Consider the following 16,467-nt stretch of genomic DNA (forward strand, 5'->3'; position numbering starts at 1 on the left):
ATGAGCTGTTAACGTTCGATACATTTTTGTCGCAATCAAAATGAAAAATGGTTATTTGAACTTTTGGCATGTTCGTCGTCCGCGTTTTCTTTGGATTTGGATTGGGGGGGGGGGGGGGGGGGGGGGGGGGGCATTGACTCATTGCCATGTGTAGGGACGTTTTAAGTTTTATACCAATGAACAGTAATGTGCTATGTTTTACCTCCTAAAGCCAAACGTCCAAAATATTAAACTAATACAGCTTTGGTGTTTGTTAGTGTTACCTAATGATCAATGACCAAATAGATAGAGTCCACCAAGACATGAAAACGAAGAAGAATAAAACACACATACTACTTGATAATTTAAAAAATAGATTAGTGTTTCTAGATTTCGAGTATGTCTTTTTTTTTTCTCCCATATAATACTAGCAACATGCCCGCATTTTTCACATGGTGATATTGTGAGGTTAATGAAAAATAGATATACTAAAAAGAATAGTGGCATTTTTTTTTTACATAAAATAGTGGTGATTTGACTATGAGTGGTTCTAGTTAGACCTCCAAATTTGCTATTTGGACATTCCATACTTAGTACACCTCTAATTTACTTTTTTAAATACTTGAAAAGCTAAGTAGACCTCTTTATTTTTATTAAAAAACCCTTGAACAAGAGATATAATAATCTGTTACTCTACTTTTTATCTCTATCTTCAACCACGAGAAGAATGAATCAAAATCACATGATATTGCTCTCTTATAAGTAATTCTTTACTCCAGTAAAATTAATCAAAGAGTTGGTTCTCGATCTTGACATGTTGTTGGAACCCTTTGAATTTGCTAAAAGAAGGATTTCAAAGGTTTTGGGTTAGAAGATCGAGTAATAATTATATCATAATATTCAATTAATTTAGTTTAAGAAAATTCCAAATTAGATTGTAAATCTCTATATAGTAATAATAAATTTAGTAAATCTCTATTTATAGTAATAATAAAGATTAGTCCAAAATAAAGATTTAAAAAAGTATGTTAAAATTTTATTAATCAATAAAATTGGTGAAATCAAATAAATAGAATAACATTAAGTGAATCACCTTTTGTATATCACTTGCATCTCACCTGATGTAGCACAGCCACGCCATTTAAGAAATTTTCTAATTCATTGTGCCTTGTACCACATCAGTTAGGATGCAGGTGAGATATGAAAATGTTGTAGACTTTTCAATTAAATACGACGAAGTCCTATTTTTGTTGTTGTTGTAAAAAAAAAGGCTTAATAACCCAAAAAAGAAATACACTAAGTAACAATAAGACATGCCATCAACACACCATCGTTATCTTCCTTAAAACGCTTTGTGACATAGTCAGCATGGATCCAAAGTACAACCAAAATAAGCCAATCCATCTATCATCATACAACGAACTAGTCATACTCGGAAATTATTAGACTGTCACTAGCATGCTTATGACAACGCCACTCGCTTGCTTATTGTCTTACTTATTAATCAATTACACTCTCATTTTTCACACACAACTTCATATCGTGTCATTAGAGCACTCACTAATCTTTATGTGGATTTTTTTTTTTTGGAGGAAATCTTTATGTGGATTATGACCAAACCGAAACAATCGTTGTCATTTGAACCTTCTAACCTTTTGTAAAACATAACCTCACCAAAATCAATAGGATAATTTGTTGAGATCACCCCAAATATTTACACTACCCAGAACTGATAGGCATCATCAGAGAATCATCAAAGATTTTCCTCTTCTGGTTTTTTTTTTTTGTTTCCATCGGAAGAATAATCAGGAACGGATGTATGGATATGGATGGGGTAAAATAACCAGGTATAGTCTGCTAGAGTAAGCCCAAAGGAAAGCAATTGAAGTGCGGCACTACTGGGAGAATGGGGCCAGAGTGCCAAACCTTAATTTTGGCTGGTATAGACTGCAGACACGTCCTCTTTTTTATAATTTTATTTGGTAATCATCATTGGATTCCATAATTCTGTGGCTGGATTCCGCAGCTGTTATTTTCTTTTAAGATAGTGAAATGACCATTGTGGACCACTGGACCCTCCTTTCCCTTTGCCAAATGGTGGGCTCTCTCCGGTCGTATTTTGACCATTTTTTTATATCTTGGGAATGTGAACGCTTTTGAAACGATCATACTCAGCTTCCGTTCTCATCGTCCCCGAGTCGTTCACTTGCTTGACGAATTGACGGTAAGGATGAGAACGTCGTTTTGGTTGGTCGGGTCGGCTTGATGGCTCATTCATGAGATTTGAGCTGTTTCCACAAATTATCTAGACTATTGTAAAACTTTTTTCTGGTCCCTATTATTTTGCACTACGGTTAGGTCAAGTTGTCATGTCATGGTTATGTCTTTATTTTGAATGATGAATTGATTTATATTTGGTTTGCTCTCGTTGTCAAATTGTTGACGGGTGATTATTGCACGTGGTTTTATATCTTTTAGTCTTAATGGTTTTAAAAAGGGGCGATATTATATGATAACTTAGGCCTTTGCCGATATGGGATTAGAAAGTTTTTAACTTGTAGTTTATTTTTTTTAGGGGAATGAATAAATTTCTTAGATTGAAAATCACACGACTGTACTAAGTCAAGCTAGAGTAATCACAATACTAAGACATTTTTATCATAATGTCAAAATCACCAGCTAGCTAGACTAGAACCATTCTATTTAATTGTACTCGATATAATTTGACATGCTCACTTATTTGAAAAACTAAACAATCCAAAAGAAAATAACAAAAATTAAATTAAAAATAATCTCGAATCTAAACCAGACACATCATCCCAAATCTGAACTAAATTCAGTTGCCTAAAAACATACTATTGTACGTCAGCATAAAACAAATAAGGGAATACAACCACAAGTCCGGCTAAGATCCAAATGTACTACACCCCCCCTAAAGAGCACAACCAAACCAAACCCAAGTTGTAAAGAGAAAGAGAGTTAGGCGGTTAGGCCAGAGCCAGAAGGCCCTAACCCACTAATCTGCATCCCTGCAATCAAGGCTTGGCGAAAGCCGACCCTCCAAAGGAACTACCGCTAAACCATATAAATGCCGAAACAATTCGACAGCCTTCTTAGCCTTGAATCTACTGTTGTCATTGCAATCACCAACCTTGCTATTGCACAATCCGCATGTGAACACATTTGCCGATGTAAATTTGAGACTAATGTTGACGTGCAACACCACACGCTATAAGATAGACAACCCTAATCTAATTCATAAAAAATAGTCAGTTGAAAATCTAAAATCCCATAATTCAAACACAATTTCAATTCAAATAATAGTGATGATGGAAAAAGAAATCCATGATTCATTCACTATATACATGATTTTCGGACAATTCTTAAGTTCATCTCTAGGGTGAACTAGCATATTCACCATCATTGTCGATTAACATACTTTTACTTAATAAATTTATAATCCAACCATTCATGTTGTATAACGTAATACAAAGATTACCTATGTTAAAAATCAATCAAATTGAAGACATTTTAGTTATTCATTTCTATGAAATACATGGACGGTTTATCATAATAGTAGTAAGTGTTGTTAGAACCATAAATTTGTTTGGTTCAATTAGATAATTAAACGATTTCCGATTCGATTGATTTTTTACAGAAATGATCTTTAAATGCTAATTTAAGATGTGAACTGTTGAATTATAAATTTATTAAGTCAAAATATATTAATCAACAATGAGAGTGAATATACTAGTTCACCATAGAGCTGAACCTAAGAATTGTTCATGATTTTCCGGGATCCGTTTGCCTTAACCATTCCCCAAGTCCCTAATTTACATGCACGCACGACCATACTACAGTGTGGCAGTCCACAAAAGGCTTTTTATTTTTTCGGATTCTAGCATGCAGTCCCAGCCAAGCCAATCGTATGATTATTGCGTGCCCCACAGCCTCCTGGGCCCCACCATTTTCTTTCTCCTTGTTTCCCTCTCTTAACCTTCACATCCATGCGCAAGTTAGTTAAATCATGTCCCGCTCTGTACTTTATAGCGGGAGCGCACGTTAATCAATAATTATTCGATAATTAACACAAAAAGTTAAATTTAAATCGAAACAAGAAATAAATACGAGAGCCGGAAATCATGTTGGCCGGTTTTACTCCCGACAATTTTTTTTTTGAGCCGGAAAAGAAAAAGAAAAGAAAAAGCTTTTACTTTCTTCTTTTCTTCGGAAATTCCGAAAATACCCTCCGATTTTTCTCTCTCAAAACTTTCTTTCTCTGTCTGTGTCTCACTGACCTGTATTCAAAATCCAAAAAATTCATATCTCTGGATCAGCTTCTCTTCCATTTTCGCGTTTCGCTGATGGAGCTGCCGAGGCGCCAAGATCAGAGCCAATCGGAGAGGAAGGGGCAGAAGCGGAAACTGGAAGAGGAAATCGGAGAGGAGCGAGAGATCACGGTGCAGCAGTCCGGCGACGCCAGAAAAGCCATACTGCTTCAGGTCGCCGAGCAGGTTCAAGTTCTCGACTCTTCTTTTTCCTGGAGCGAAGCTGATCGAAACGCTGCCAAGCGCGCCACTCACGTCCTCGCCGAGCTCGCCAAGAACGGTCAGTCCAAAAAAAAAAAAAAAAAATTAAAAAAATTCCTCCGATCTCGTCCTGATTTCTCATTTTCCGTCGGTTCTGTAAGTTTTGTGAGATTCTGAATTTAACGAATTTGAGTGTGTTCGGCGGCAGAGGACGTAGTGAACGTCATCGTTGAAGGCGGTGCGGTTCCGGCTTTGGTGAAACATCTGCAAGCGCCGCCGTGCAGCGAGGTCGACCGGAGCTCTTCGAAGCACTGCGAACACGAGGTTGAGAAGGGCAGTGCCTTTGCACTAGGCCTTCTTGCCGTTAAGGTCACTCTACCTTTCATAATTTTCAAATTTTCAATCAGTTAAAACTTGAATTTTTTTGCTTTCTTAGATATATAGCTGCCGCATATATAATAGAGTATGTAAAATTACTTGCAGAGTTTCAAGGATTTTGATCTTAAAATAATTTTATCAGCCGTGTGGCTTGCGTAATTGAGCATGCAAATTAGTTGGATACTAATCTTTTTGGAAAGATTGAAACTTTTATGAGCACAGCACGGAGATGAACAGTCCCCTTCTAAAACCACATCATCACCGAGTATCATCGAGTGATTACTTGGCTACTAATTAACTCCAGTTACATTTACTATGTCAGAAAGTCATAGTCGAAGAGTATCTTATGAATCAATCAGCTACTATCAGGCATGTTTAATAACAGTTGTTTCTTTGAGGGTGTTATGTGTAAGGTTTAGTGTGACTAGCTTCTCTTGGTCGCATGGTGGTTTAATACTTGCCAATATGTTATACAAACTAGCTGTGTCAATCTCTTCCACGCCGTGTCTATTCGCAAGTCTATCTGTATTTGTCTTATATCTTCATTACCTATTTATTCTGTGCGGATGCTATTGATTCTTGGTTGTAGACATCGTATTTGTATGATGTTGCACCACTATTTGTGCCACAGGAACTCTTAGATAGGATATAATTTCACCATCGCTCAACTCTACATGTGATTGCTGAACTTTTTTTTTTTTCCTTTTTTCTCTCTTGCTGTCTTTATGTGTCAACAGCCCGAGCATCAACAACTCATTGTTGATAATGGTGCATTGTCTCATCTAGTAGATTTGTTGAAGAGGCACAAGGATAGTCATGTAACTCGACCTTTGTATAGCGTCATTCGTAGAGCTGCTGATGCCATCACCAATCTCGCTCATGAAAACAGCAGCATTAAAACCCGTGTCAGGTTTGCTTGTCTTTCTAATAGCCAATTGTTGATACATCAACAACATAATATTCTAATGATCATGAGGACTGCATATACAGGATAGAAGGTGGAATTCCACCTCTAGTTGAGTTGCTTGAATTTGCCGATACAAAGGTGCAAAGAGCAGCTGCTGGAGCGCTACGAACCCTCGCATTTAAAAATGATGAGAATAAGAATCAGGTAATGGACCTTCCTTGTGAAATTATATATTTTCTAAAATTTGGTATATTTATTATCAGAGATGGATTGAAATTAAACAAATCACGTAAATTTATGACTTTGCAGATTGTTGAATGCAATGCTCTTCCTACCCTCATTTTAATGCTTCGATCTGAAGATGCTGCTATACATTATGAAGCGGTAGGATCTTTATGAGACTATAGTTGATATAATGAGCTATGAAGCTTAATACTTTGTAGACTTATGTTCTTTCTCTTTATGTTGCTGTAGAATAACATGATTTTCAAATAAATGCAGGTTGGTGTAATTGGAAATCTAGTTCACTCTTCTCCAAACATAAAGAAAGAGGTTCTTCTTGCGGGAGCTTTACAACCTGTTATTGGATTGCTTAGGTGCATCCCATATAGTGTCACATCACTTGATCAAGCTAAATTCTTGTTAATTTTTTCCCATCATGGCATATAATTTTTAAAAGTTTCTCAAGTCTGATATATTGTATTACAGTTCCTGCTGCTTTGAGAGCCAAAGAGAGGCAGCTTTGCTACTTGGACAATTTGCTGCAACTGATTCAGACTGCAAGGTAGTGTAATTTTTCTCTCCCTATATCTTCCATGACTTGAGTCATCAACTCATCCCTATTTTGTGCTACACATCATAGTTTTAGGAGAGAAAACATCACTGACATTCTCATTCTAGTTGAAAAATGGTTCTATCAACATCCATTTTTGTTACCTTTGTTGGTAACTTGGTAGAGCATTTTCATTTTGCATGTTGACTACTTGTGGTGGAGTTTCCTTCCCCTGTTGAATTTCTGTAATGATGCATAAATCTGCTTTTGAGTCCTTCCATTTTATCCATTATCTTTATATGCCAGTGATTGCCATTTGTAGGTTCACATTGTACAGAGGGGTGCTGTCCGACCTTTGATTGAGATGCTACAATCCCCAGATGTACAACTCAGGGAGATGTCAGCTTTTGCTTTGGGGAGGTTGGCACAGGTTACTATTTCTTATTGACCTGTTCTATATTCTGTTTAGACAACTGTTCTTGGTAATATTGGAAGAATTAGTCTGGGGAATCAATATGACATAGACGGACTCCTTTCACATTCTTTTAATTAGTTATGCCTTTTCTGGTTCTTTAGGTTCCTGAGTGTGTGCAGTCCAATGCAACAATTATGATTTATTATTGAAATCCTGCTTTTCTGAGTTTGTTTCATTTGCTTCGAATTATACATTCAGGACTCACACAACCAAGCTGGTATTGCTCATAATGGTGGTTTATTGCCATTGTTGAAACTTCTGGATTCAAAAAATGGGTCTCTGCAACACAATGCTGCATTTACCCTTTATGGCCTTGCAGATAATGAGGTAATATAATTAATGATTCTCATGAACTCGTGGAATTTTGTATATTTAGTCAACAAGTTGACATTGAATACCATTTTAATGTGATGTTACTTTGTCCATTCATTTTCTTCTCTAGGATAATGTGTCCGATTTTATTAGGGTTGGTGGTGTTCAGAAGTTGCAGGATGGAGAATTTATTTTCCAAGTATATCTCTCTTTCTCTCTCCATAGTTCTTTGTTATTTTCACAAAATGTAAATTTTGTTAACAAGACAAAATGTAAATTTTGTTATTTTGTTAACTATAATAGATGTTCTTAAAATTATCTCCCCCTTTTGTCCTTCTTTGCTGTAACACAACTTGTAATGGACAACAATTTACAAATGTCTTTTCAGGCTACAAAGGATTGTGTGACCAAAACATTGAAAAGATTAGAGGAGAAGATTCATGCACGAGTGAGTATTGTCATGCTTATTACTAAGTTTTCTGTTTTGTAGGTGTTGGTACATTTTGTGGCACTAATTTTGTGTGAATTTTATGTTAAAAACCTATGGGATTGAAATTTCTGGATTTTCCTAATGTAGGTTTTGTCGCATTTGTTATACTTGATGCGTGTAGCAGAGAGAAATGTCCAAAGACGTGTTGCTTTGGCTTTTGCTCATCTTTGCTCCCCAGAGGATCTCAGAACCATTTTCATCGATAACAATGGCATGTCACTGTCTCTGTATTTCAAATTGTATTTTGTCGGTTTTTCTTGGTTCCTCAATATTATTTATCAAGGTGGCTGACTTGTCCCATATCATTAAGCAGGTTTGGAATTGCTTCTTGGGCTTCTTGGTTCTAGTAGCCCCAAACAGCAGCTTGATGGTGCTATGGCTCTGTACAAGTTGGCCAACAAAGCCATGACTCTTTCTCCTGTGGATGCAGCTCCTCCATCTCCAACACCACAGGTTGTGCTTATTTTCAATACTAGATGATTTTTTCATGCTTTTGTCATTATATATTTGAATTCGTACAGTGTCATTAGTTAAAAGTCGTATTTTGCTGTTTGTTTTTTGTTTTTATAGCTTGCTAGTTGTTAGAACCAGAATATATCCTTTAAAACAAAAGGATGATTACAACCAATGGCTCGTTATAGTGTAAATACAATTGTTGCAAAAATACACTATTTGCTGGGGATGTAGGGGAGATGGGAACTGATACATACTTCTGAAACTACACATCCCATTGTAATTTAAAAAGATCTCATTGTTTTGAAAACTAAGTTGAATTGGGTCTAATTGTATTTCTTCTAAAATAAAAAGGGTAGTGGGGTATGTATCTTATCTTGTTTAGTTGTTCAACAATATTTCTATTCCGTTGTAAATATACCGAAACTTTTGGCAGTCTAATGTCAGTTGATTTGCCAAATCTGTTGAAGGCCCAAAAGTTTTGAAAGTTAAAATGCTGTGGTATTATTCTGATTCATTACTTCTTTTTGTTGAATAAGAGCCTGAACTCATGCCATTAAACTAGTTTTAGGTTTTTGTCTTAATTTCAGTTTCACTATGCTCGTAGAATGTTGATGTGCCGTGAAGCAAGCTGTTAATGCAGTAATCTTAACTGCAAAAGTTTTGGTATATTATACATGGTCTATTTTGGTATTCTCTATGCAGAATTGAAATAAGGGAAATGGACTTATATTTCATTGTAAACTGTTTACTGTGGCTTCAGGACTAGTTTTCTATGCAATAGAATCCATCTGTTAATTTGACCGTTTTAGATTGGATGAATTGGAAAAGTATTGTTTTCGAATAATTCCTTAATTAATAATTTACTTAACCATGGAGTGTCTCTTTTTAGTCCATGACCAGAATTATTAAAATATAAGCAATCCAATCCCAACCCTCTATTTTAAATCCACATCCTAAGGCAATCTTAAGGAATTTTTGCAAAACATCGTACTTTTTTTTTGGGTTCAATTTCTAAATGGCTATTCTGTGATTGCTTGCCAGTTTTTGAAGGTGCCGTCATCTTAAGCTTTGTGTTCATGTTTAGCATGGATTTCCTTTGATGATAAATACAACTTCCTGCAGGTTTATCTAGGGGAGCAGTATGTTAACAACCCTACGCTGTCCGATGTTACGTTTTTAGTTGAAGGTCTAATCTTTTTTCATGTAATTCTTTCTATGTATGCTATATATTATGAAGGTTCATTCAACCACTAGTGTGATTGTATTTGTTAGCATAAGTTTGATTGCTTCACTGACCATTTGCAGGTAGACGGTTCTATGCTCACAGAATTTGCCTGCTTGCTTCTTCAGATGCTTTTCGTGCAATGTTTGATGGTGGTTACCGGGTGAGTTTGTGGGGGTTGTTCTTTCTACTTATTTCATTCTGAATCATTTTTTTTCTTTTATCTACAAAGAAATATTGATGGCGGATGGTTTATAATTTACAATTAACCTATTACAGGAGAAGGATGCAAGGGACATCGAAATACCAAATATTAGATGGGAGGTTTTTGAGTTGATGATGAGGTGAAGTAAATTTTTTGTTTTCTTGTATCACAAAAGCTGCCCGGTGAGCTTTTATAATTCAGACTCTCGACTTGGCACAGATTTATATACACCGGATCAGTAGACATTACTTTGGATATTGCTCAAGATCTCCTCAGAGCTGCAGATCAGTATCTTTTGGAGGGACTCAAGCGGCTTTGTGAGTATTCAATAGCACAGGTAAGCTCTCTCTCTGTCTTTATCCGTCTCTCTCCATGCTTGGATATAAAATGATGGCTGCTTGATTACTTTTCTATTTGTTGATGTAGGACATATCTTTGGAGAATGTTTCAAACATGTATGAACTTTCAGAAGCCTTCCATGCAATGTCATTAAGGCAAACATGTATTTTGTTTATCTTGGAGCAGTTTGAAAAATTGAGTGCTAGACCAGGGTATGTGCTGTCTCTCTCTCCCCCGTTTTCCTTTATGTAAGATACATGTCTCGGGCAGATTGCACTAGATTTTTTGTTTTCTTTAAGCAAAAAAATGTAGGGGTGTTTATAATGTCCAGGACTATTTTAACCAAAGAAGGAAAAGAAAAAATGAAGAAAGATGACCTGCTGGTGTTTGTGATCTTTAAATCCTAATAAACAATTAGTTACTTTTTATTCTCTTCGTCGTTTGAAGTTATCTAATCAGACTGACGAATAAACTTGGATCATTGCTAGGCTTTCCCTTTTCGTTTGTTCTCAGGGTATCAGTTAAAGCTCTTATGTGAACTGTCACTGAGTTCTAGATTCAGTCTCGGTTTCTATTTTCATCTGCTGAATTCTTTAAGCTGGAACATTGCAGGCACTGTGAACTGATCAAGAATATATTGGATGAGATCAGATCTTACTTTACTAAAGCACTCACTAAGCCTAACCCACATAACTTGCGGCTGTAGATTGCTGTCTTTTATTCTTCAGCTCTAACACCCAAGTATGATGTACAGAAACCCGTAATAGATGTTCTTGTTGTTGAGCCGGTGGAAGTTTCGACTTTCTTTTCTTTTTACATTTTAATTTCAAAAAGAGGTGTCTAATTCTTTGACTGTAGTTTGTCTTATAATCCATTCTGATTCCCGAGTCTTGTTGGTTGTAAACACAATGTTTCATGTCTAATACAATTCCGACATTGCTTGGAATATGATCTTCCCGAACATTCCTCTTTGTATTCCCAGTTTTTGCAGTTTAGTGAGATACTATTCATTAAGATATACAATTATGAAGTTGTTTAAAGCGACTTATCAAGCGCTGCTGGGTTTCTCCAGTTTGAATCCAAAAAATGTTGTAGAATGTCTGTCCAAAGCACTCAATTATTTGTTCACAGGCCTAGTTCCCTGTTAATATATGCTACAAGTTTCCTATGCAAAGTTGCAAATAGAAAGCCAGGCATGTGGACTGATAGTAGTAGATTTGTAGCGTGCTATACAATTTTTTTTTTTTGAACTTTTTCTTTTTGATCAAATGAGAAACTTTCATTAAAATGCTTTGTCAATTACAACATAGGGGCTAAAGTAACCTCGCCAAAAATTGTCATGAGTGAAAAAGATTATCGGCCGCCCGCATAAGTCTCCCCCCAGCTTAATACATTTCTTCCAGCCATGGTGGTCCACTTCTTTTCTGCCGAATCTAGGTCGCAATCTTTAGGAAATATTCTCCATGAAATAGCTCCAAAGTGGTACCAATGGTTTAATTTCATCCAAAACAGATCCATACAAAAAAAATCCAAACGAATCTTGTAATTTTTGTTTTTAAGAGGAAAGGATATTACTATAGAAGGGTTTTGTGAATAATATACTATAGTAGGGTATTGCTGCTTTCTTTGTGCTCCCGCAATTACAGTATATACAATCTTTTCCCCTTTCCCAAACAACCAACGTCAGATTTATGGAAAATTAAGAATGCACCTGCCACATTTAAAATAAGGAAAGCATTTTCCGTAAGAGGACAAAATTGGAGTCGGTTGCGTCAGTACGAGTGTCCTTTTCTCGATTGAGTGTATAACAAACTTTCAGTCCTTCACCGATCGAATTAAACTGCCCTTCGGTCTATCTTGGTGTCAGCGGGGGTTCAAAGGTAGTGCTAATGTAGTCCTTTTCAATCTCCCTCTGCAAATGGTAGGTGACATCTGGGGAACAAACTTTCAAGATGGACAAATATGGGGATAAATGGTAAGTACCTGAAGAAGGGTGGATAGGAAAGGATTCGAGGGTTAGGATTCTGTACTAACTATATAAAGCAAAGTCATCACCTTCAGAAGTTCCATAAACGCTGAGACTATGGGTTCCCTTGCCAAGGAGATAGACAGAGAGGTCATCCCATTTGTCCGTGTTTTCAAGGACGGCTCAGTCGAAAGACTACTGGGTTCTCCTTATAAAGCACCATTGCTTGATGATCCAGAATCTGGAGTCTCATCCAAAGATGTCACCATTTCGAAAAACCCTTTGATCTCAGCCAGAATCTTCCTCCCTAAACTCGACGATGAGAAGCCACCCAAGAAGCTCCCCGTCTTGGTTTACTGCCATGGTGGAGGTTTCTGCATCGAGTCCGCCTTCTCTTTTGATCACCACCGGTTTCTCGACGGCTTGGTGTCCCAAGCTCAAGTTGTTGCTGTTTCTGTGGAGTACAGGATGGCTCCTGAGCACCCTCTTCCTGCCGGCTATGAAGATTGTTGGGCTGCCCTGCAATGGGTTGCTTCACACTTCATTGAAAATGGTATCAGTGAGCAGCCTTGGTTGACGAATCACGGCAACCCGGAACGTTTTTTCCTTGGTGGTGATAGTGCAGGAGCTAACATTGCTCATAATCTGGCAATGAGAGTTGGCAAAGAGGGCTTGCCTGGTGGTTTGATGATATTGGGAACCTCTCTTACACACCCCTACTTCTGGGGTTCCAAGCCTATTGCGGAAGACCCTTGTAAAGAACCTGAGAAGGATTTGGCAGCTATGCTTTGGAACTTTGCGTACCCCTCAGCACCTGGTGGACTTGATAATCCATTGATCAATCCTCTTGCTCCTGAAGCACCAAGCTTAGCAGGACTTGGGTGTTCTAGGTTGTTTGTGAGCGTCTCGGAACATGATGGCCTGAAGTTTAGAGGCATTCGGTACTACGATGCTGTGAAGAAAAGTGGGTGGGAAGGAGAGGCAGAGCTGGTGGACGTGGAAGGAGAGGCTCATGCATTTCATATTTTGAAATTTGAGACTCAGAAAGCCAAGGATTTGACAAAAAAGTTGGTTGATTTTCTCAAGGTAGAAGACAAGAAGGTAGAGAAGGAGCTAGACAAAGAGCTGATCCCATTTGTCCGAGTCTACAAGGATGGCTCAGTTGAACGACTCATGGGCACTCCATATGTACCCCCAATGCTTAATGATCCAGTATCAGGAGTGTCATCAAAAGATATCACGATTTCAAAAAATCCGTTGATCTCGGCCAGAGTCTTCCTCCCAAAACTTGATGCTGGTCAAACCCACCAGAAACTCCCCATCTTGGTCTACTACCATGGAGGGGCTTTTATGATCGAATCCGCCTTCTCATTCGATCACCACAGGTATCTTGACAGCTTGGTATCCCAAGGCAAAGTTGTTGCTGTATCAGTTGAATACAGGATGGCTCCTGAGCACCCTCTTCCTGCAGGCTATGAAGATTGTTGGGCTGCCCTCCAATGGGTTGCCTCACACTTCATTGATAATGGTATCAGTGAAGAGCCCTGGTTGACAAATCATGGTAATCCGGACAGGTTTTTTCTTGGCGGCGATAGTGCAGGTGCCAACATTGCTCATAATGTGGCCATGAGAGTTGGGAAAGAGGGTTTGCCTGGTGGTCTTAAAATACTGGGAACTTCTCTTACACACCCTTATTTTTGGGGTTCCAAGCCAATCGATGAATTAGACCCTTGCAAAGAGCCTGAGAAGGATTTAGGGTGTTTCGTTTGGAACTTCGCGTACCCCTCGGTACCTGGTGGGATTGATAATCCAATGATGAATCCTTTTGGTCCAGAAGCACCAAGCTTGGCTGGACTTGGGTGTTCAAGGTTGTTTGTTAGTGTTTCTGAGAACGATACGCTGAGATATAGAGGTGTTCATTACTATGAGGCAGTGAAGAAAAGTGGTTGGAAAGGTGAAGCAGAGTTGGTCGAAGTGGAAGGAGAGGAACATGCATTTCATATTCTGAAATTTGAGACTCCGAAGGCTCAGGCTTTGACCAAAAAAGTGGCCGAGTTTCTCCTCAAGTAGAAGCTATTCTCTCTAATTCCAAATGAGTTTTATGCTTTGCAGTGTGCTTCCCTTTCTTGCAGGGTTTATCCCTAAACCCCTAGCCTTTGTGGTTGTAATGTCCTACTGTGGTGTAATATTGAATTGTTCGTAAAATGGGGAGTGGACAGTGCCTGATATATGTGCATGGTGCCAACACCAACCTACCACAACTAGATTGCATTATTTCAGAGAATAATCAAATTCCTTTGGTGGTGGAACCGTGGAAGTCAATCATTGTTAATCCGTAATATAAATTGACAACTGTTGAGTGATTTCAAAGAAGATAACTTGGATTTGATAGCAGAGTTAAATCTCATGAAAAAAAATTAAAAAATTGTGAAACGTTTGGATTGAAATATTGGATGAATAGAGTACAGTTATTGACATATAGAACGCAAAGTTGGTTAGGTGATCAACCATTCGTCATGAGAATATAAGCTGACTTACTATAGCTGCGTTTTCAATTTCCTTTAATATGGGGGACAGTTGTGCCAGCACAATATTAGGAAAGAATTGTATGCACCGACAGTGTACTAAGGATTTGCACTGTCGGTTATTTTAATCTCTAAAAAAATAACAGCCACTCATCTAATTCACTTCTTTATATATTTTAATATCAAAAAAATTACATCAATTTATATTGCAAGTACGTCAGTGCATGGAATATACTCCCCACAATATTATGTGTGAGAAGATTTTTTTTTGGGGCCACAACCGTGGTAGGTTCTGTTGTAATATTGTAAATCTGGATAATAAAGTGTTCTCGTTTCTCTTAAAAAAGAAAGAAAAGCCTTTGAGATTGTCTTTCAAATCAAACCTATTTGTACCATTTTGATATATCAAGTCCTTTTTTTTTTTTAAAAGAAAGAAAGTTTTATTACTAAGTACGATTAAGATCGTACATAGGAATGAGCAAACGGGGGTCGGGGGCGGGGTAACCGCGGGTTTTCCCCGCATTGGTCAAGCGGGGGCGGGGTTCCCCATTATTTTTTTTTTCAACCTGAGCATTTTTATAATTTTTCTTATTCCTCATGAGGATCCGACAGTTGGAACTTCATATAATTGTGAAAAGACGATTCAAAAGAAGATCCGTGAGGATTCGACCGTTGGATCGTCGTATAATTTTGTGAGGATGATTCTAAAGGCGATCTGGGACGATCCAACTGTTGGATCTTCACATAATTTTGAGAGGATGATTCTAAAGGCGATCCGTGAGGATCCGACCCACGGATCCGACTGTTGGATCCTCGTATAATTGTGAAAAGATGATTTAAAAGGTGATCCGTGAGGATCCGACCGTTAGATCATCATATAATTTTGTGAGAATGATTCTAAGGGCGATCCAGGACGATCCAGGACGATCCAACCGTTGGATGTTCACATAATTTTGAGAGGATGAACCTAAGGGCGATCCGTGAGGATCTCACTGTTGGATCATGGTATAAATCGGTAAAGATGATCCTCTAGGTGATCTGTGAGGATCTGACCGTTGGATCTTCGTATAATTTTGAGAGGATGAACCTAAGGGCGATCAGTGAGGATCCGACCGTTGGATCATCGTATAAATCGGTAAAGATGATCCTCTAGGTGATCTGTGAGGATCCTACCGTTGGATTGTCGTATAATTGTGATTTGTAAATTTTTTTTTGTCAAAAAAGAAAGGAAAAAAAATTTAAAAATATAGAAAACAAAAAATAGAAAACCAAAAAAGTTCATATAGAGAAAATGACAAATGCGGGGGCGGGGGCGGGGAATCCCCCATTTGAAAATATCCCCAGATGGAGAACGGGGGCGCGGGGGAAACTTGAGGCGGGGGTGGGGGAATCCCTTGTTTGCTCATTCTTAATCGTACATGAGGGCATCCAATATTAAGTTTGGAGCATTTACAAACCATTCATGATGAACATTAGAATCAAAACTAAAGCTGGCAAGCCTGTGGGCTACTATATTTGCCTGCCTAGTAGCAAACCGAATACATACATCTTCACTATCACTCAGCAAGCCTTTAACTTCTGCAATTAAAGCACTGAAAGGGGAGAGATCACTGAGCTCGTTACTAACAGCCTGTACTGCTACTTGGCAATCACTTTCAACAACTGCTTTAGTTATTTGCATAGCTTGTAGCATCTCTAAGCCATTCTTTAAGGCTAGTAGCTCAGAATGTAGAGGAGAACATACAAAATTCACCCTATGAGAGAAGGCAGCGAGGAATTGCCTATGAGCATTTTGAAGTACACCACTTGTACCTCCATATTAAATGGTAGGCAGAAAAACTCCATCCACGTTCATTTTCAAAATATCACTCTCAGTCGGTAACCATTTCTTGCCAATCTTTTGTCTAGGATG

At 38.0% G+C, this 16,467-nt stretch overlaps 2 protein-coding genes across 2 annotated transcripts; both read left to right on the forward strand.

Annotated features, from left to right (window-relative positions):
- Positions 1–4,261: 4,261 nt before the first annotated feature.
- On the forward strand, positions 4,262–11,087 carry LOC112196689 (ARM REPEAT PROTEIN INTERACTING WITH ABF2). Its single transcript, XM_024337107.2, has 19 exons — positions 4,262–4,587; positions 4,717–4,877; positions 5,624–5,796; positions 5,877–5,997; positions 6,103–6,177; positions 6,295–6,389; positions 6,502–6,577; positions 6,888–6,995; positions 7,239–7,367; positions 7,483–7,551; positions 7,741–7,800; positions 7,930–8,053; positions 8,156–8,295; positions 9,421–9,484; positions 9,604–9,683; positions 9,800–9,864; positions 9,945–10,062; positions 10,152–10,276; positions 10,677–11,087. The coding sequence occupies exons 1-19, from the start codon at positions 4,344–4,346 to the stop codon at positions 10,768–10,770; spliced, it is 2,121 nt and encodes a 706-aa protein (XP_024192875.1). The 5' UTR covers positions 4,262–4,343; the 3' UTR covers positions 10,771–11,087.
- A 656-nt stretch (positions 11,088–11,743) lies between these two features.
- LOC112196690 (tuliposide A-converting enzyme 2, chloroplastic) lies at positions 11,744–14,339 on the forward strand. The gene has a single exon (XM_024337109.2). It carries the CDS (start codon positions 12,148–12,150, stop codon positions 14,098–14,100), a length of 1,953 nt encoding a protein of 650 aa, XP_024192877.1. The 5' UTR covers positions 11,744–12,147; the 3' UTR covers positions 14,101–14,339.
- The last annotated feature ends 2,128 nt before the right edge of the window (positions 14,340–16,467 follow it).

This window comes from Rosa chinensis, chromosome 4 (genome assembly GCF_002994745.2).
Source record: "Rosa chinensis cultivar Old Blush chromosome 4, RchiOBHm-V2, whole genome shotgun sequence".
NCBI lineage: Eukaryota > Viridiplantae > Streptophyta > Magnoliopsida > Rosales > Rosaceae > Rosa > Rosa chinensis.

What these genes read in the sequence shown, in the direction of transcription:
- LOC112196690 (XM_024337109.2), top strand. Translation starts at nt 12,148, where the DNA reads ATGGGTTCCCTTGCCAAGGAGATAGACAGAGAGGTCATCCCATTTGTC.
- LOC112196689 (XM_024337107.2), top strand. Translation starts at nt 4,344, where the DNA reads ATGGAGCTGCCGAGGCGCCAAGATCAGAGCCAATCGGAGAGGAAGGGG. An exon ending in CGCCGAGCTCGCCAAGAACG is followed by an intron (nt 4,588 to 4,716) that starts GTCAGTCCAAAA and finishes GTTCGGCGGCAG; the next exon opens with AGGACGTAGTGAACGTCATC. An exon ending in CTTTGGGGAGGTTGGCACAG is followed by an intron (nt 6,996 to 7,238) that starts GTTACTATTTCT and finishes TTATACATTCAG; the next exon opens with GACTCACACAACCAAGCTGG.